The sequence below is a fragment of the Choristoneura fumiferana genome, chromosome 13, assembly GCF_025370935.1.
Source record: "Choristoneura fumiferana chromosome 13, NRCan_CFum_1, whole genome shotgun sequence".
NCBI classification, from domain to species: domain Eukaryota; kingdom Metazoa; phylum Arthropoda; class Insecta; order Lepidoptera; family Tortricidae; genus Choristoneura; species Choristoneura fumiferana.
Window position 1 is genome coordinate 15,347,400 of NC_133484.1, and position 20,966 is coordinate 15,368,365.

The window sequence follows — 20,966 nt, forward strand, 5'->3', positions numbered from 1 at the left end:
ATGTAGAATTTTTTGGACTATAAGGTAACGACGAGGTTTGAATCATGATTTTTTTTTATGATTTTGTCAAATTAAGGGTTAACCAATAGAGTGGTAATACGGGTTCTCCAATTTTACAATGCACGAGTGATTTTGAGACACAAAAAAAAAACAAAAGCAAGATATAGTTGGCATAATGGTCTTTTCATCCCCTACATGGAACAAAACCATTTTAGTGAATAGAATTGTTTAGTATTAACATTAAAAAAAAAAAAAAACTAGTGAGATTTATATATCCCGCAATAAATAACTCAACATTTACTATCGATGTCAATCATACATAACATAAATAATTATTTGCTCGCCCAACTCTCGTCTTTCCACAGGCAATCGCCAGTGGCATTTCCACTCTATTGGTTAATTTATTTATGCAAGTATGTAAATTATATAAACTGAATTAATTGAAAAAACTAATCAATGAGTTATAAACCCATACAGCCCCTAATTATGCCAGAAATACTGTTCATTAATTTTTCATTTAGGCGATTAATTCGAAATTTATTATAAACAAGAAAGACAGAATTAACAGCAGTAATGTGGATCAATGTAAAGAACATTTTACATTAATAGACATGTAATTAGGCACATACGTAAACATAAATCATTTGGTAAGTAGTAAGGAAATACTTAAAACAAAGAAAACGAAATACATTATTAACGATTTTTAAATGGAAGCGAATAAAATAACAGCACACTGACAACACAATATAACAGAGAAACAGTGTAAATATCATGTCGCACTATGTTTTTACATTAAAACAAATAAGCTTCAGAAGCGACTAAGAGCAATCAAGAGGCCTGACCTAAGGAATGATGGCCTTGTAAACTGGTGTCCTATAACAAAAAACGTCACTCGTCATCACGGCTATCTGTACAAAGTAGCAAATGAGCCACTTTATAGCAGACAGTCTAGTAGCTGTGATCAGCGCACATATCGTCTGAATATTGCGCTCAAGATCACAATCACAAATGAAATATCTTTACAATTTGTGTACTCTATCTAACTTTACAATCATTATCAAGGCTACCATTGGCAATTCACGGAACCATTATTAACAAGACGTACGCAGATATACTTTAATAATATAGGCTTCATGAAATCAAGTTATCGAGAAGCAGGTGTGTGAATTTAAGAACTCTTTGTCCATAGAAATTCGAACATTGGGTCGTGTCTGAAATCAGTGTATCGTTGATCGCAAATTCGTTGGCGAGTAGTTCGAATTTAACTGGTGCTCAAACTATTTAACAATGTGTTAACCTATTTAACAAATAGTTATGACGCAAGCAGCAGCAGTGGTACTAACCTAGTTTCTGGTGCGCAGGCAGTTTGCTGAAGAAGGGATGTTTGAGCGCCTCCCGCAGCGTTATCCTCTGCGAGGGTTCGTACTCCAACATGCGCGTGATGAGATCAAACAGCTGTCGGTGCTCCTCGCTATTACTCTGTTGGTATCTCTGTGGAAAATATTATTTGTTCCTTTAGACATGCTAAGACATACTAATCACTAAGTGATGGTACTTATTATTCCGACATTCCCGAAGAATTAACTCGCTTTGGCAAATCAAATACCTGCCAGTATTTTACATACTAGGTTTATTAATATAATAACGATTGATTTCTATTTAGACAACCTAATCTACTAATTAGAAAGTGGATTAACAAAGCAGTAGTCAGCGGTAACAAAAATAAATCGTAAACACGCAGAGCGTGTCGGTGCAATATTTTCAGTTTATTTACCGCGTCACATACACATGTTTGAAGCAAAGCATGAAGGCTGTTCTTACGACTATATACTTACTAATAATGGCTTGCAGTTTTCTCTAACATATCGGCCGGCCGAAGACTTTTCATCCCAGTCTAATTTACCGTGGTAGAAGTATTTCGTTCTTGTTTTGCGAGCCATTCTGAAATGAGAAAAATGCTAATCAGTGCTCGATGGAGACAGAATCGATTTTGTGTGAACTCTTTTCAAATTTAAATGTTATAGTACGCCTGTTCTGCTGTAGCGTGACTGTCACGCTAAAATCTCTGGAATAACTTTTTATGGCAATATTCTCACGGGATCATGATGTGTTTAAAATATATATCTATGTTATGCTAAAATGCGTTAAGAGACATGACATTTCGTACTGATGATCTTCATGCAATGTAAATGAAGACCACGACTTTATTTCGAGAATTTCAAATTTTTGTAAATATTCACGGCAGTTCAGTAAACCCTCGAAATTTTAACAGCCAGATGTTATGATTCATGAAAGTAAAGCAGCGGATAAATCCAGTAAAAAAAATAGCAGTTCTTGCAATGCCCAGGCATTTGCCTGATATTTTTTTGTGTGGGTGAACTATACTATTTTACTTTGCTTCTCCGCTACAAACCGTGCACCACAGTTACGTCTCTGCAACGCATATGAAAACATACAGATTCTGCCCTCTTCCTCTTAATGAACTACGTTTCAAAAGGTCTCATTATTTCGTGTAACGTTTGTGACAGTTGTGCCTGTATGACATAAGTATTGTTTGAAAAAGGGCGGGTTCTGTATGTTAACATATCACACTTTCGGTAGTACAAGCAGGGGTTGGACACACCGCAGTTTAGGTACGTTCGGCCGGCGCGCCTAATCATTAGGCGCGCGGCAGTGGGTTGCCGCTCGGCTCGCACGCTGGACGCGTCGCGCGAAACGATTTAATCCGTCTGAGTTGTACTGTTGTGTTTACGGATGTATAATTAAAAAGTAGATAAAGAAATCGGAATTATCATTTTTCAACATTCCGAAAGATGTTGAAAGGTTGTTCTCTTTACTTCTCTAATTTCCTAAGTCCCCGCCTAGTAATAGTTTCGTACGTTTGTAGTTTATCTACTGATAAAATTCTGTAATTGGTTGGTCAAAAATAATATTAAGACATGGTTTCGCCAATACGGAAATCTGAAGTAGGCAAAGGTAGTTAGGTTATCACTGTCATGCTTTGTTGTTATATAGGTATGTTAAGGAATATTTACTTGTTTATTAAAGGTAGTTTATTGAGTTCATATTAATACCCACTTTTACCTTTATTCATCGGCGAGCGGGAACCCTGTGCTCTTGCCGCCAAACCGGTTTCGAGTCAACGGTGCCCAACGGAATATGACCGCTCGTGTAACATGATAAGTTTCCATTTCGCGTGCAAGTCGTAAGAGTAGGTAACGATTTATATCTAAACTTGACTTTTTGTTCGAGAGAGTCCCTTCTGTACGGTAGTACTATCTTATTCTGTTGGTACAAGGCCATAATTGTGTAAGAATCGAAAAAGGAGTTCATAAAAAAAGTTTAATTATGCCCTTGTTCTACCGAAGGTGCGATATAATAAGTGGTGGTGGTGTACAGCTTGCAGCGGAGTAACAATGTGAAATGGTGTAGTTTATTGATATGGACCTCCGCAAAGTAGCACCCGAAGTAGTAAATTAGTGGTTGGGGAACGTGTCGGCGCGGGGCGTACCTGTAGGGGATGGGTCCGAGGATGCGCTCCATCATGGCGAGGTGCTCGCGGTTGTCGTGCGTCTGGAACAGCGTGATGCCGAGGTGTAGCTCGAACATGATGCAGCCGATAGACCACACGTCGCACGGCTGCGACCATCCTAATTCTGTAACATAAATGAGGATGCTCATTTTTGCCTATTTTCAAAAATATGTTCAAATTGTATATTTATCTGGAGTCGCGGTCTTGTGTCTATCATTTTGTTTTTACTCACACTTTACTACCTTGTCGGTGTTAATTTATGTTTAACTTCTGTATACAATTATCAGGGCACACTGAGCCACGGTACTCAAATGTAAAGATATCTTTCTTTGACACGGGCCATAATTCTCTAACACGCTCAAGAGCACAAGCGCTTTTACCATTTCTTTCCATCAATCGATATATATTGAGGGTAGAAAAAGATAGAGAATGCAATCGCGAGCGCTTAAATGTTAGATAATATTGCTTCTACACTGTATAACTGTACTAATACCAATATCAAAACCAAAGCAATCAACTAGATCGATGAAATACCTTAAAATGATTAGCGTGTCTTGACTAACAGTTTTTTTTTAAACTAGGTCGGCTGCGCGTAGCAGTTGCAGATGGTTTGCTTGTTTCTCGTTTTGATTAGCATGACCTAGCGTTGCGGCTTGCCGTAACATTATGCTGAGTGGGGTCTAATATGTATAAATAAATGTTTCTCTCTCTCTCTCTCTCTCTCTCTCTCTCTCTCTCTCTCTTTCTCTCTCTCTCTCTCTTATTTATAGTCATGTAGATAATTATCTAGAAGTGTAATAGAGCTATCAGATAATCAACATAAGTAGTCAGACAGTAAACCTGATAAACGCAGCGAGTCACGCGTGCAGTTACTAAACATGAATTACGATAAGCAAGTATTGAATGCAATATAGAAATCGTATTCCGGACGTATATACGGAACATCACGCCATAACATGCGTCATCGCCATCATACACGTTACTGACGGACGCAATTAGCCGACTAAGCGGAAAAATATTCAGGCCAGCGATTTTTAGAGTCAAAAGCAATTTGCTGTCATTGGAAAAACCCGCTATTTTTTCCTTATTATTTGAGCTACATTAATGCATTCTTACTGTTCCAAAGTGTTCTTTTAATAAAAAAAATCTGTTTATAATAAAAAATATATAGGTAAATAAAATTATAAAAAACAAAGTTTATGACTTAAAGGGCTGTTTCACCATCCATTGATAAGTCAATGACAAGAGTAAATGACATTAATTGTTTTGTATCGTATAGTACCTATTATGTTAGTCGGAAAGGCTGTTTATCAGCAATTTATTTAAAATATTTACCAGTTGTTTGTTTTCCAGTTTTGATGTAAACAGCAATAGGGTGACGTTGAGAAATATAATAGTAAAAAAAACTATACCTTCCTATTAGTATAAACATGGATAGTGTTTTCTGCTTTTGATAGGCTCAACTAGTATAAGGGCGTGGCTACATAATCACAGCGCGGCATCGTAACTTGGAACGGCGTTGTGCAGATATTGCCGAGCACTTGATACTATTATAAGCATCTTGCCGCGCAACGGAACGGCAACATGCCGCAATCCGGCGCCGCGCCGTATCTGTGGCCTTTAAGTTGTCGCAAAGCTAAGCTTTTATATTGTATTAATGTAGGCATGCTTCAGGTACAGAGGGGTGTGGGTGTAGTGTCGTTACCTAGTATGACTTCTGGCGCGCGGTAATGCCTCGTGGACACGATGGTGCTGTGGTGTTCGTGGTCGAAGGTGGCGCTGCCGAAGTCGATCAGCCGCACATCGCTGCGCTTCACCCGCCGCACCTCGTGCTTCTTTACGACAACACAACAAAACACTAATCACATACCTGCTTTTACTCTTTTAAACACATTTTTCAGCGGTCGATACCGTTTTTAAATAGAAAGTGTTAGTAATACTAGTACTCGCAGAAATTGCATCTATAGTAAAGCACCCGACTTTCTGTCGAGCCCTCGCACGAAAAGTGTAACAGGAATTATGTTTGAGAGAAACATATGTTTTGGAATAATATAAATATTCGATATCGTTGAAAGTGTAAGCGATAAGATTCACATTTTAGTTACTTTCCACAAACCAGACCATCAGATCGTTTAAATAGAAGGCTAGCGCCCGGGGTGAAAAATAATTGGCTTTCATAGACTGGCATAATTAAATAATTACAATTCTATTAGTATTTTACAAAGCTATTAAAAATCAATTCTAACGCCGTTAATGCTGTTACTTAGTGTTAGGGTGGTTTATGATATGAGATTATTATGCTTTCAATAAATAGCTATGAAAGAAGGCGAATCAGTCGAACGTTTTGGATTGGTTTGAAACTATGAACGTAGCGTGTTGTGCTCGTTATAAGAAATGAGGTGATCTATTATCGAAACGAGCCGACGGTTTCTGCAGTACAATAACCCCATCCTTTTTTTGTAGTCGCATGACCGAAAGAATTGCTTATAAATATCTATCGCAGATATTAACCAGGAAGTGTATTGAACCAAATTGAAAACTTCCAGTAAGTTAATTTGTGTTATACAGTAAAATTGTCTTATTTCTTTCACCAGAACCTTTTGTACAAAATATTTATATTTTCGCATGTTTCAAACTACCACACGGTTGTAATTGTTGCGCCATTCAACTGAATCGTTTTGGTATTCACAATAAAAAAAATGTTAAACGATTGATTTCGGTTTTCAAAGCAATCAGCCAGTTTGTATCCAAAAGGCATGTCATGTAGAGGCGGTGAGGTTTAATGGCCCATTTCACGAAGTTATGATTCTACGAGTCTCAGAAGTGTGGCCGGATGTTTCCTTCCAGACATACACAAATAAATAGAATGCATATTTCGAAATTCTCATATGTACATCCAAATTAAATAAAAAATACAAAGTCAAAATTCATGTTCAAAAAAGTACATCTTAATTCGAATAACATATCCCATTAAAGGAAAAAAAACATGTGTCTCGTGACAGTGGAGTATAAGTCACATTATTTAACGCGCATGCGCTCCTAACTGCAACCATGTTTCTGCTTCCATTCTGTACCGTTCGACAGAAACAAACGATGAACGCGATTCCAGGTGCATTAGACAATATAACTTGTGCGTACGTAAACGTAATGCGGCTATACGCATTGTATTTATAATTATATTATGATTTCGACATTAAGAATGCGGTACAAAAAAGATGGTGAATACGATTGTAAGCGTCCGCGCTGCAACTCGTGCGAGTACGTCTGTCATGTCGTCTTTAATTGTCTACAATACGGACTCTGATTGTTATCAAAGCAGCCAGCACTTGTCGAGACTCGTAGCACCACAAGACGCAAGCCACACAGAAGAGACGTGGGACGGGGGCGCTCACTTCCTTCTGTCTGCTTTGGTTCGCAGCATCTCTATACATTTAGTATGAAAACTAATTAAAGTCCCCCCACGTCTGTTCTGTGTGACTTGCGCCTAACGCTGTTCGTGCGGGTGCGGGTGATACCTTTTTGGCGGCGGGCAGCGGGCTGAGCACCTCGTAGTCGGAGTCGAGGAACAGGATGTTCTCGGGCTTGAGGTCGGTGTGCGTGAGCTTGTGGTCGTGCAGGAACTGCACGCTGTGCGCCAGCTGGTACGCGATGTGGCGCACCTGCTCCAACGGGTACGGCTGGTAATTGTTGTCTTTCTGTAAACACATTACAACATCTAAGTCTCATTTCAACGATACTAATAGTAAATTATTGTCGTGGCATGGAAGTAGGCAATTATTGGCTGAGTGTGAGTATTAAACAGACGAGCTTGCATCGTTCAACTTTGTTGCGTTGCGTAATTTGAAGTCAATGCCATTAAATTTGATACGATTGCCTGGCCGGACCACCAGAATGTCACTACCAGATTAATGTATTGTTAGCAGATTTACATAAGTGTACCAAATTTCAAGTCAAGCCATTCAAGGAAAGCCATTATGCATTTTCAATAATCCGTCTAAATCAGTCCGACTCGGTAGAATGGAGGAGCCAAAATAGCAAAATGTATGAAATTATTTTAAGCTGAATTCACAGCAGTTTTTGTGAGAATAAGTGTATGTTGAAAGTACCTGTTTGCTACAGTTCAATCTAGTAAATATAAACTATCGACTATCACCAACTGTACGAGAAAGTTTTATTTATAAAACTACGTCCTATTCATTACCATACCAAGAACAATTTTAATTGTAAATATTTTTCATAAGACGACTTGAAATAAACAATTTTTGTTAGAAATAGCAATGGTATACAAAACGGTTCATAATATTGTTTTATACCGTGTGCATTGCATTCATTGCATAACTGCGTAATCAGTTGGTGCAATCATAAGGTTAAGCGGCGTCTTGCCAGCACTCGACTAGCACTCTTGATTATTGCGGGAGACGACATCGTTGCATTGATGCTACTTTCTAATAGAACTTTTAAAACTACAGATTAGAAAACGCGTTAGCGGCGCGACAGGCTAATTCTAAGAGAAAATTAGGCAATAAATTGACACGCTACGGTTCCCTAGTATGCGAGATTAAGTTTTGCAACAATTTTACGTATGTAGAGCGTGACGGAGCTGGCAACTTTCTTTTTACGAGGTGCACTCAAAAAATATAATGAATGATAGATGTATTACATTTTGTAAAAATGTTACTTACCAAGAAGTCAAATACGCTTTGTCCGAGCATTTCAAATGCTATGCACATATGGCCGTGATATTCAAACCAGTCCAACATTTTTACACATAAACTGAAAGAAAACAAAAAAACAATACATTAGCATAATCAGCACTTAGGCTGAGGCCGCACTACGGCTAAAACGCCGCGGTTTTCAACCGCGTGGCTTTGTGAATCAAGTAAACTAATGCAAGCGGCCGCAATGGCGGTTTTAAGTTTTTACTTGTATAAAAAAGTAACGCAGTTAAAAACCGCGGCGGTTTAGCCGTAGTGAGTGCGGCCTCGGCCTTACAGGGTCAAGTGAAGAGTTATCCCTATCATTACGGGAATCCATGTGTATTGAATATTAAATAAGTTTTTGTTAAAAAAATAATAATACAAGCTTTATTTTACTGACTGTACTTTTTGTTGATTGTACTTGCATTGTCATCTAAATTACATTTTCCAAATTTCAAGTTAATTCCATTAACCGTTAAGGAGTTCCCTCCTGCGGAGATGATCCTAGCCGGACTAACAGGATGTCACTGCCAATTATTATATTGTCACCAAATTTACACAAGTATGCCAAATTTCAAGTTAATCCGACCACAGGAACTTCAAATTTAGCTTTCATGATTTGACCCAAACAAATAAACAAACAGGGCAAGCTACATAAAAGCTTGTAAAAAACCATAGTTAGATGGCCAGTTTGGAACATGTTCAGATTTTTATAAAATTTTGCACACGAGTAGGTGCAGGTGATTCACAAGAGCTGGCACGAATGAATTTAACGAGTGAATGATAATGTCTGGGTACATCACAAAATCATTAAATACAGGTTGATTTAATAACTGATAATCGTCCTATATACGAAGTATCATGAACTTGTTTACAAAATATTTGGGGAGGCCACGGGAGGTTACGGTACCTACTCGCACAGTGAAAACTGACTTTACTTTCGTTCAATTCATTCGTGCCAGTTCTTGTGAATCGACCTATAGCAGGATACTAGACTAGAAAAGGTCATGACATGACTACTTTTTGTTAGGCTATACTATAGTTAACAGCTTTTTTTAATAAATGTAAAATAAAATATTGTCTACAAGTAATGTCGTGATTAGGCTTCGAGACAAGTTTAAACTACCCTTGGGTTAACATCGGTATCAAAGTTCGAATTTCGTGGCACTCGGGGTAAGGGTAGCAAAATAATACATTCGAATATTTGAATTCTTCTTCTTCTTAGTCGTTCACTCTTCACAGAGTGGTCGTGGTCATGCGGTGGCGCAGGAATCGATCGACCGAATATTTGAATAATAAAGTTTACTTTTTTTGTACACAATTATACTGCGGTAAATTGTACACATTCTAAGAGGTTTATATTCTAACAGCCTTATTCATAAAAAGTTGGAGCCTCCTTCAAGGCTCCTTGAAGGCCCGATGCAAAAAAACATGATTCATAAACGTCTGTTAGCTTAGACCTTAGACCGTAGACCCTCCTTTATCTCCCTGCTAAGTCACAAAATGGCCGCCAGAAGTTTGAACAGCTGACTTTGACACGAGCAAAAAACCATACCGAAGATATTTTTAGTGAGAGCAAAGACGAAAAGATTAGAAAAAATCCAGGAAAATTTATTTTAAGGAATTTGTATTCAAAAATCCTTTGAATTAGGTATTTATTACTGCTACTTTACTAACCATAAATATGAAAAAAAAAAAATTAGGATGATTATCATAATTACGGCTTTTTGCACTTAGGTACAACATAAACATGCGGATCGGAAATGGCGGGAAAACAAACATCTCGCTTTTTATTTTTTTCTTGCTAATTTGCTGTCACTGCCAATTTTTTTTTTAAATTATCGATGAGGCCATTTTTTGTCTTTGATTTGTCAAGATGGCCAACATAACGCGTCTAATCCGTCTATCAGCAGCTCAACAACTAGCAGACTGCTAGCAAGCGTTTATGAATCATACTTCTTGACAACCGTCTAACAAGCTTAATCAGTCTGCTAAGTAACAGACCGATCAAACCTCAATTAAGGATTTTTTATGAATAAGGCTGTTAATAAGTCATAAAACCTTAATAATCCCAACTAAACAAACATTAAATTTCCCAACGAATGCCAATTTAACTGTCATGCAAAATAATCTGTAAAGTCAAATCTCTTAAAATGGATCTTGCAGACTTCAAAGATTGACAGCAAAATCCATGGAACAAATTTTAGTAATCTATTGTAGTCCTTTTTATTTATTTGTTTTTATTTCTTTTTCTGCCGACCACACATTGCCACGAAATTTGAACGTTGATACCGATGATTACTCTTGGGTTACTGTTATCGTTTATTTTCTACTCATAACCGTAGCTTGGAGATAAAGTTAACAAACAATATTTTTTCTAGTCTAGAATGATTATCAAAACCTAGCTATTTAGAAAGAAATGACGCGAGGAGCAGACGGTATTTTTGTGTTTTCGGTTGACATCAACTTCTTCATTGGCCACCTGCCAACCAGAAGCTATAATCTCGGGTATAATGGTGCAAGGTCAAATATTGCTACATTCGCCGACATCTCCTTGATATCAACTAGTAAGCAATTTACGTACCTACTATTGTGAAGAGTAGATTAGAAAGGTATTTATTTATACTTACTTTTTACAGTCTGGATCAACTTCTGCTAACTTTTCTAATACATTAATCTCTAATTTCGCAGCCTCCCTGTACTTCTCTACATTCTTGATTATCTTCAGGGCCATTCTGTGTTCCCTGAAATCACATAAAGCGAGCATTGTGTTATATGCTTACGCGGTAAGTTCGGCAATAGAAAACTGAATTTTGTTGGCAGTGATTAGAACGCTTACAATAAATAAAATAAATAAGAATATCGAATTAAACAAGTGGTAAGCTCTGCCAACGAGTGTCAGCATCCGGCGTTCGAAATACTTCTCGCCTTTAAAATACTTCACAAGTAATGATTTTTTAACCCCCGACGCAAAAAGAGGGGTGTTATTAGTTTGACCGCTATGTGTGTCTCTGTGTCTGTCTGTGGCACCGTAGCTCTTAAACGGGTGGTTTCCTAGCGATGGTTCTTAGACATTTTTCATCAAAATCAGTTTAGCCGTTTTTGAGATATTAAACTTTTGTCTCTTGACAAATTCGGGGTTTTCCAACTCTTTCTTGGTTAGGTTAGGATATATATACGTATTTTTTTAAGAGTACATAATTATACAAACAAATACTTTTAGCGATCACCAATGTCGTCATATGATTTACTCACATTTCTAAATCCTTCACCTCGACCACCTTGCCGAAAGTGCCTTCACCAAGCGTGTCGATGATTTTGTCTGTAAAGAAACCAAGTCGTCCTAATTAATCAACTGGAGCCAGTTACAAAGTCATGATGGAGAATCACATTGGATTTACTTATCATTGCCAGTATTTATTTGTCTGCGGATAGCTTAAAATAAGAATAAAAACTGGTAATTGATCATGTCTGTTTAAAACCAATGTTTGCAGCCCCAACATGACTTCACATCAGATTTACACTTGCAATGATGCCATTATTGTAGTAAAAAAGATATAAAAATCAAAATTAAAATATTAATTTAAACTGAATTCTTCCTTTTCAACTGGAAACACTGAACTGGAAAAACTTGATCGAAGTTAAAGTCAGAAACGTCAATATTACGGTATTATTGCTTCTTTTGTGAAAAATGGTGTCTGTTTTATGAATTTGTCAAATACTTGACTCAAAGGTGTGTCCATGTGCGACAGTAATTTATCGCTGGGGTGATCTGAATTAGTCGTTTTGAATCTGTTTGAATTTTGTGTAAGCTATTAATATCAAAGTTTGTTAAGTTATGTTGTGGACACGAACATCTCGCTCCCATGACATATCCGGGCCAGTAGACGAGGTGTCCGTCCTTGTCGTCCTTGACGGAGGAGCGCGCGCGGGAACTCTGCAGGTTGCGCCGCCGCCACCGGAGTCGCCGGGCCGCCACGAGCCGCCATGAGCCGCCGCGAGCCGCACGCGCCGCGCCGACATCGCACCACGCGCCACACGCACCACGCCACAAGCACGAAGAGCGCCACGCGATCGCCACGACCCGAGTTGTGTTGTACCCAACAATCAAACAATGGAACGGTTGCCCGTCAGACAAGCGACAATTGGTATTGTGTGTCGTACATGCTGTTAGATGGCGGACGGGTGGGCGCTGCGGAGCTGCGGGAGCGGCGGACGCGGAGGCCCGGCCGGAGCGCGGGCCGCCGCGCCGCCGCTCGCGCGTGGAGGGAGCGGCCGGAGCCAGGACGGGACGGGACAGACCCGGGATCGACATTCTTCACAGCCCTTTCATTTCACTCTCAAAAACCACTCGCACAGGTCACAAGGAAAAAAGTGTCCACCCGCATCCTGACATTAAAACACTAATTAATCAATTTCATAATAAAACTAACATCAACAGTTGTATCGATATAACATGTTTTTCGTTTTGGCTTGGAAAACATTTTAAAACAGAAAAAGGGCATGTTGAACTTTAGCAAACGCGCAAAAAAGCACAATACATGCATTATCATTGCACTCATTTCTAAATTAATTGCGGAGCGTTATCAAGACACGATTAGTTACGTTCAGTGTGAATGAAGTCTTTTTTTTTCGTTTACCCTCAAAGTACATTTTTTATTAATTTATCCACAAATACCTTACGTATTTGTAGCTAACGATATACGTGCATTCTATTTTTCTTTCTTTAACTTGCTTGCTAAATTATATGGGCTTAAATAAAATATAGAGTACACTTCTTCTATTTAATGAACCAAAATATTAAGTTTGGGACCATGGGCTTTGCAAGAGAAAAGCACAGACCGGGTATATGTTAGGGCACGCAGCACACGGCGGTAGTTAGACAGTGCTTACGGGCGGCGTGGCCGCACGCCGGGTGTGGTGGCGCGGGCGCTGCGGCCGGCGGCGCGCGCGCAGCTCGGGCGGCAGCGCCACCACGTCGCCCACGCCGAGCGGCTCGGGCTTGCTGCTGCGGGACTCCGCGCCCGCGCCTTCGGTATCCTGTTCTACCATGCGCCCATACATCTCGTCCAAGTGGGCATATTTCATTATCAGACTCTGTATTTCTTTTCGCCGCGTCTCCCTTTCGCTTAGCACGCGATCGCCTACCGGGGTTCTGTCTTCATCTTCATCACTTGAGGGGAAGTAGATCTGTTTTTGTCTACCTACTTCGTCTGTAGCTGAGGGTGGCGGTGTTCTTGCCAGTTTTTTGTTCGAATTTATGTCGTAATGGCTGTGGTGTTGTGGAGGTGACACTAAATCGCGAGCACCGGGATTTATATTGATGTCTACTGGTCGAAGTGATAATTTCTTTCGATCATTATTTTCACTCCTTTCAGCCCTCAGAGACCTCCTCCTGTGTCTTCGATAAATGCTATCCCTGTCCTTCCCATATTTAGGCGGGTCTCTCTGAGGGTCATCGAATCCGTTTTTATCGAATATATCCCTATCGTGATGTTTTTTGCCAGCTGATGGTAATCGGCGGTCAGCTGTATTTCTGTAAGGAGTCTTATCCCTCGTCTTTTCTCGTAGAACGTTATTCATTTTAAAAGAGTTCTCTCCAAAAACAGCCGTAGTCAAACTTCTCATTAAGCCTCTAGGCGGTTCGGGTTCTAATGTCTTATCACGGTCAAGCATGTCTTTCCTTGCTCTTTCTTTTTTCTGATTGGCAAGCCTATCAAGTACTGACGAATACTTATCTTCTAAGCGGCTGCGAGTACTACCTAAAAAAATCGTGCTTTCAATATTATTATTAGGCTCTTTAAGGGGATATCGTTTAGAGAACGGTGATGACTTATTGTTATTTTTCAAAGTAGCTCTGCGGAATGAGTCACTGCGTCCGAGAGCGTTAATACCGGAGGTAGAATGCAGCGGGGATAGGTCGATTCGGGATTTGGAAGCGCCCAGGTAACTCGAGTACGTACGGTCATCGTTCAACTTCCTCGTAGTGTTCACTGAGGTCGAGAAGGACGTGTATGGCGAGATGTGTCCGTTGTTATCGTATCGTTGTACGTTCGACATGGCTAAATTTTTATTCGTATTATCGTATCTTGATCTGGCAGTTACCAGCTTGGAATCTACGACGGGGTCTGATTTCTCAGAGGGCCCTCGACGGGTCAGTCGATTGATGAAGCTGGAGTAACCGTCTGATAACAGTTGGGTGACGCTAGTGGTCGAAGCTCTAGTATATCGGTGTTGCCGAGGACTTGTCGTGCCATTGCCGTTAGTACTTATGTTGGCCATGTTTGTTTAGTCTGGCAAGTAAACTTTATTTGTAAACGGTCACTTTTTTCATATGAATACGTACAACAACACTCACAAAACGTCATAATTTCACATTTAGAACTATTGAATGCCTATAGATTTTTTATTTCACGGGGCAAATGCTTCACCACCGGACATTACACTGGTTCTATCTCGAGATTGGGAGCGTACCTAAGCGCGAACGAAATTCAGAAAGATCACTAGCGCAGTCGAGTGCGGCCGCCAGTGCCAAGTAATGGTCGAGGACTAAAAATATCAGCAACCCGTGGGAGCGCCCTCCCGCACTCTTCGGCTGGCCGCCGTGCGCGCATTTCGTCGCATTGCTCTCGCTATACCTATATATTATACAGTAATGTGAGCATTACGAGCAATTTCAATGTGGACTCATTAATAAATAAGTAGCTTAATTATTTGTTACTTTCTAACAACAGCTACTGCTCCCTGAATAGGTACAGGCGTAGGCGTAGGCTTAAAGGATTTCTAATATATAAAATTCTCGGGTCAGAAATTTGTGACCAAACTCCATCGAAACGGCTTAACAACAGTAGGTAATGATGTCTAAGAGCATATGTTATTTTCGTTATGTGCTCTGATCTTGAACTCTGTGAATATAATGTATCTCTTATCATGTTTTAAACATTTATTAACTAACTATATAGATAAAATAATATCAGTGTTAGTCATCAGCGCGCAAGAATAATTTGGCAAACCATTCTATTGCCTACGCTTTTCGTGTTTAATTTCAAGTGAAAATAGATGACTCCCTTTGACCGTCAAGGGCGCTTTTTAATATCCCAGAATGTAAAAGTTAGAGGAGTGTATTGCAATTGTTTGTTTGATAATGAGCAGAGTACCTTTCTCTGACCGGCGAGCTCTAGAGCCAAGACAGTTCTGTCAATAAGCGATAGGAAATTAGGTTAGTGGGGCGCGTGAGAACCGAACAATGCCGGCGTCGCTCGCGGCAGTGGACGTGCACGCTACGGACACAAGATCGTCAGCTCTGCTCAGTCATGCTCCACACATATCATAATACTTATCGCGTAGGTCAAATGTCTTCTGGACGGAAGTAGCATCGTCTACTTATATAATACATAGTTCACTGTATAAGGACTATATCGTTTAGTATAAATACAACTTGTTACTTGCACAACATAGTATTTTGTTTTGATATTTAAAAAATATTTTGATAAGAGAAAAATGTTCGTCATATGTCACAGAAGTTCACAGAACCGATTTCCGTTGATATATTTTACACCACAACAGCGAAAATCTATTCTGGACAAATGGTGTTCAGTAAAAGGTATTACGTACCGAAAACTGGCAAAAATGGAAAGCGTAAGTGTGGGAGCCGTTCAAACTGCTATCCGTAAATACGGAAATCTAGTTCATTTTTCACTACTTCATCAATAAATGCCGAAATTTACATGAAGGAGTGTCTTCAGAAGAGAGTAGGTATTGCCCATGATAAGAAAACACAACTGCGAAACTGTATTTTGGCTCGACTTAGCGTCTTGCCATTACGCGGCTAAGGTGATAAAATGGTACAAAGACAATTATGTGAGTTTTGTGCATATTGTCCATATCTTCGCCAGATCGAACATTACTGGGCTATAATGAAGGCTAAATTTCGCAAAAGGGGTCGCAGTGCCGATACGGAGCCACAGTTTCATTCAGATTGGCACAAAATTGCCAGAAATTGTAATAAAATTGCTTTCCGATTATTGATCGGTACCATGAGGCAGAAAGTCAGGATACTGGGCAAAAATTATTATTTTTTTTATTAATTTTGGTTTCTGTAGATATTCATGTACAAAAATTAAAAATGAAATATATATAATATTTAAAAAAAAATGATAGTTTATTCTTGTATTTATACTAAACGATACAGTGTTAAATAAGGCTAATGGAAAGAAAAAAATGTAAACTGCATTACAGATTGAACTGGCAGGCGGACGGATGCGGGCACAATGATGCACATCCGATAGCTGGGTAATGACAAGACACGAGTACTATTCCGTGCCGGTTGTCACTTATCATACTACAATGTAAACAAAGCTCTTACGAAGAAGCCAGTGTTTCACACGAATTGCTCGTTAAAAAAAGTCTAACATTGTATTCAAACTTGATTGAATTTGAAATAATTTAAAAGAGTAAAGTCAACTCAGTAAAATGTCGTGTAGACGATTTTATGAACATGAGTAATGGGTAAGTATATTTATGATCGTTGCAACCGTTTCGGTGCAGCGGGAACGCTGTCAAGATCATTTGCGATCTTAGCGTATTTATCGTGCTCAGGCGTCATTTGAAAGTGGCTAGCTTGTATTTCTACTTTCACTTGCCAATTTAACAAATTTACAGCACTGGGTTACATTTATTTTCAGCGAAATGTTAAAACTGAGTTTTTCCAGAGTTGAAACAACGCGAGTCGGTAACATGCAAGCCACATATCACGAGTCCAATGTGTTTAATAAACAGCCAAATAGAATGCACGTATTTCACATCACCTTACACTTAATGCACATAAAACAACATTTTTATTTTATTTCTAACTTGAAGCAGAGCAGCATATACGTACCCGTTGAATAATTAAATAATCATAATCATCAATAACAATAGGATAATTGAAACTTAATAACTTGTATTTAATCGTTTTGATGATGTTAAAAGTCTTCATCTTGTGAATTGTCAGCCACAAAGTGATCAATAGCAACACTGTAGCAAGTGATTGGTTAGTACTAGTGAATTCTATAGCAAATTGATTAAACGTTCCTAACATAACTTCGGCGCACACGCTTAAAGGTCTACATGATGCCTCCGTCAACCGTGCTGGCAGCGAAATCACTAGTTAATATTTGTGCTCAGATGGGGTGCAGGTACGCAATGCTGTTTCGGGATTGGCTTACGAAACCCTATACTTTCTTAGGGGCACGTATTGTTAGGATTACAACAAAGCGGAGAGACAAGATCTTGTGTAAATAAATAAAGCGTACTTGAATTGCAACAAACTTGAAGTTAAGAGAAGAGTGATTTATAAGATTTTTTGTTTTTCTTATGTTACTGTAAATATTTTTTAAGATTGAACTACTCAGAAAAAGTGAAACATCGTTAACCCTAAAAAGTAAAGGAATGGAATAGGGAGAATTATTAATATGTTGAATAACTATCACAGGTGAAACTGACCTTGCCCCCTAGTCCACTACACGCACCTTCCACATCAAAAAGTATTTCAGCAACCGCGGAGAGCACTTTCACGATATCATGCCACTTGTATCCATTATCTTTAAGGAATCGCTTGTAAAGCTCATAGAATGAGGTGAGCCTCAGCGGGAGAGGCAATCTCATATGATGATGTTTTATAATTAATTCTGTCATTGTATTTGCACGTCACTTCACAAAAGGGATTAAATACAGAAAAGCGGTCACTTGAGGGCGGCGGGTATTCAGCCGGCCGGTCGCCTTGTAACTGTATCGAGGAGGCGTACGATACACCACCCAGTGCGCAATGTATCCTCTTCGTAAAACAATATGATGTTTTTTATTTTAAAAGTGATAACGGTCCGACTTAAGACAGGATGTTTTTAACTCCTCGCAACAGTTCGCGCCGTTCAGTGTCTTCGGCTACACTGAAGCAAGAGGCGAGGAGGATTGAGGAGTGCAAACAATTGAAGCGTGGAATTTTTAATGGAAGCTTTCGGTTGAAACAGGATTTATCCGCGTCTAAGCGGCCATAGCTAATTGTTAACTACTCCTTGGATACGTCATTATTATAAATCGTTTTTGACAAAGCTAATACGTATTTATCTTAAAAAACTTTTATCTCAAGTCCGTATGCAATTGAAAATTGAATTGAAATTCTGAATTTGAGTCTGAAAAATAGCGGTAAAACAGATGGCAAAATGTTGGCGTCATTGCCATACTGTCAGTACGCAGATTGCTTGCCTTAGTTTCATGAACTATGTATGGGCATTTAATAATGTACAGTACTTTGTACAAGTACAGAATTTCTCCTTTCAATAAATGTATGTATTTAAAAATGTAATACAAGTCTAGTGGCGTAGCGCAGTACGGCACAGTATGAGATACCGGCAAGGTCGGCCGGAAGGAACTGGGCATTACCAAATAGATAGGTGGGTAACGAAACAGCGGGCGCACCGCATTTATCAGACCATATCTTGCTGCCTGTGACCGTGCCACTCGCTAGCGTTAATGATACGAGATTACGTGGTAACTCTTGACTTAGCTATGTTAAAAAACTATTATTAAATAAGTGTTACTTGTCGATACGACTTAATAATTGTCCCGTTTCTGAATACCATAAGGACAAGAGATAACGGAGTAACAGAACTCACTAGTTGAAAGATAACCTAGCTAAAGCCAAACCATACAAACAAGATCATAGCTGTCTATAATCACGTATTTAACCCACGTTACATATAACCTGACCGCTCAGGTAAGCATTATAGCTTGTTATACTTTAAGTGATGGATGAGCATGTTAGAGACTTGGCGCACAAATTCAGATTCATTAGCAAAACTGACTCTAACCAGCTGAGGCGAGTTTCAATTTATAATTTTGTAGTACAATTCAAAACAATTGAAGCGTACGCGCCTTTTGATCATTCTCTATTAGGCAAGTACGTTTGCGGGGTTGCGACTGTTCGTGCCTGTGTGTGTTTCTTGAATCCTTCTCGTCCACCAATGGATTTGTTTGTTACAAAATCTTCCATAAGTACTAAAGATAATGGGCACGCTGTCGTGAACTCTGTCACGGACTAGATTAGAGAAGGTTGTAGATCAGCTTAATTACAGACATAGCTCATCCGAAATACCACATCGCCGTCGTTTACATATTCCTTTCTTATTTCTTTCTTTGTTATGGACTTGCTTGGAACTTTAATTTAAAACATAATGAAACAAAATCATTTTTTATATTTATTCTTTGGGTTAACTGTTTGTCTGGATTAAGGTACTAACGGAATTAAATTGTCTTATCTCTTCACTTCATAATACAGTGATGATTTAATAATGACTGTATTTAGGGTTCCGTAGTAAACTAGGAACCCTGATAGTTTCGCCATGTCTGTCCATCTGTCTGTCTGTCTGCGGCTAAGCTCAGAGACCGTTAGTATTAGAAAGCTGTAATTTGGCGTGAATATACATGTCACAAATCACGTCGACAGCGGTAAATAAAAAAATAAAAATTTATTTTAGTGTACCTCCCATAGATGTAGTGGGGGTGATTTTTTTTCTTGGCTAGCCCAATAGTGTGGGGTTTCGTTGGATAGGTCCTTAAAAATCACGGGGGATTGACTGGACGATTTTTCGATTCAGTGATCTGTTTGCGAAAAATTCAACTTTAAAGAGCAAATATTCATTAAAATAGAGCCCCCTCCCCCCTAATATCTACTGTTGGGTGACAATAATTTAAAAAATCATGATGGTAGTAAGTATATCAAATTAACAAGGAAAATTATAACTGCTACGATTGATACAATACGAAACCCTTAGAAAAATATCTTTATTTTTCGTAATGGTTACGGAACCCTATTTCAGTTAGTATTATAATAATACATTTAATTAATTCAGCTTATTTATGATGAACTAATACTCCATTGACTATATCATCTGTTTAGTGTGCTTTCCTAAACATCGCAATATAAATAAAGGTTTTAACAAACGAGTTTAGCCACACCTGAATTAGTGAGAAAATCATAATATATACGGGATGACGAATGAAGCTTTGTCTTTATATTGAGTGGGCGGTGCGCGGGCCGGGTGTAATCATAACAGAGCGGGCATGTGGACGGTTTCGCCTAGGTGAAGGTGATCGCCGCAATACTATTCCTGTGCGCATGCGTGCTCCATGTTTTCAATACGCAAATGCTAACACATGGCGCCATCTAGCGAACGCCATTGGAATCGCATACTTAATGCCAGCTGCTAAGACTATTTTCGTTGTCATGTAATTTGTTTACAGCCGATAGCTTCATAAAAATTTCACTGCATATGAATTTATAAAATTAGCCAACTGTAAAGCTGAAAATATGCGAAATCGACCTAAATTCAATTCATTCGATGAATGATAAATTCGAAATATCTTCGAACGACGGTCATGCAAATGATTTTGTTATCATATAAAATTACATAACTAATGTAAACCACTGAAAGGAACGTAAATCTTAGTAAAACATTGAATCCAACAATTAAACATTGGTTTGTTAGAAATATTAATCCTTGACCCGATAATACGTACAAAAATAGATGGGCATGCTCTCAATATCCATGTATGCTAGCAGCAATACGTTACGTAGTTACTTTTATAACAGCGTCAATACGGAGTTGATTCAAAAATACCTAATATATATTTTTACAAGAACAATCTAAGTATATAATATAATTGAGTTTAAAGCTAATATATGCAATTGTGAATCTGAC

General features: G+C 38.8%; 1 protein-coding gene across 9 annotated transcripts in view; it reads right to left on the bottom strand.

Moving 5' to 3' along the window:
• The window catches only part of Doa (CDC like kinase darkener of apricot), a 73,628-nt gene that overhangs the window by 850 nt on the left and 51,812 nt on the right, over positions 1-20,966 (bottom strand). For 6 of the 9 annotated variants that reach the window (XM_074096452.1, XM_074096453.1, XM_074096454.1 and 3 more), the window contains 9 exons: positions 12,085-12,166; positions 11,485-11,551; positions 10,860-10,973; positions 8,215-8,305; positions 7,048-7,227; positions 5,238-5,367; positions 3,512-3,656; positions 1,836-1,941; positions 1,344-1,491 (listed from right to left, as the gene is read on the bottom strand). In XM_074096452.1, the coding sequence (XP_073952553.1) occupies positions 1,344-1,491; positions 1,836-1,941; positions 3,512-3,656; positions 5,238-5,367; positions 7,048-7,227; positions 8,215-8,305; positions 10,860-10,973; positions 11,485-11,551; positions 12,085-12,166 (1,063 nt within the window). The other 3 variants (XM_074096448.1, XM_074096455.1, XM_074096449.1) reach the window with 3 other exon arrangements.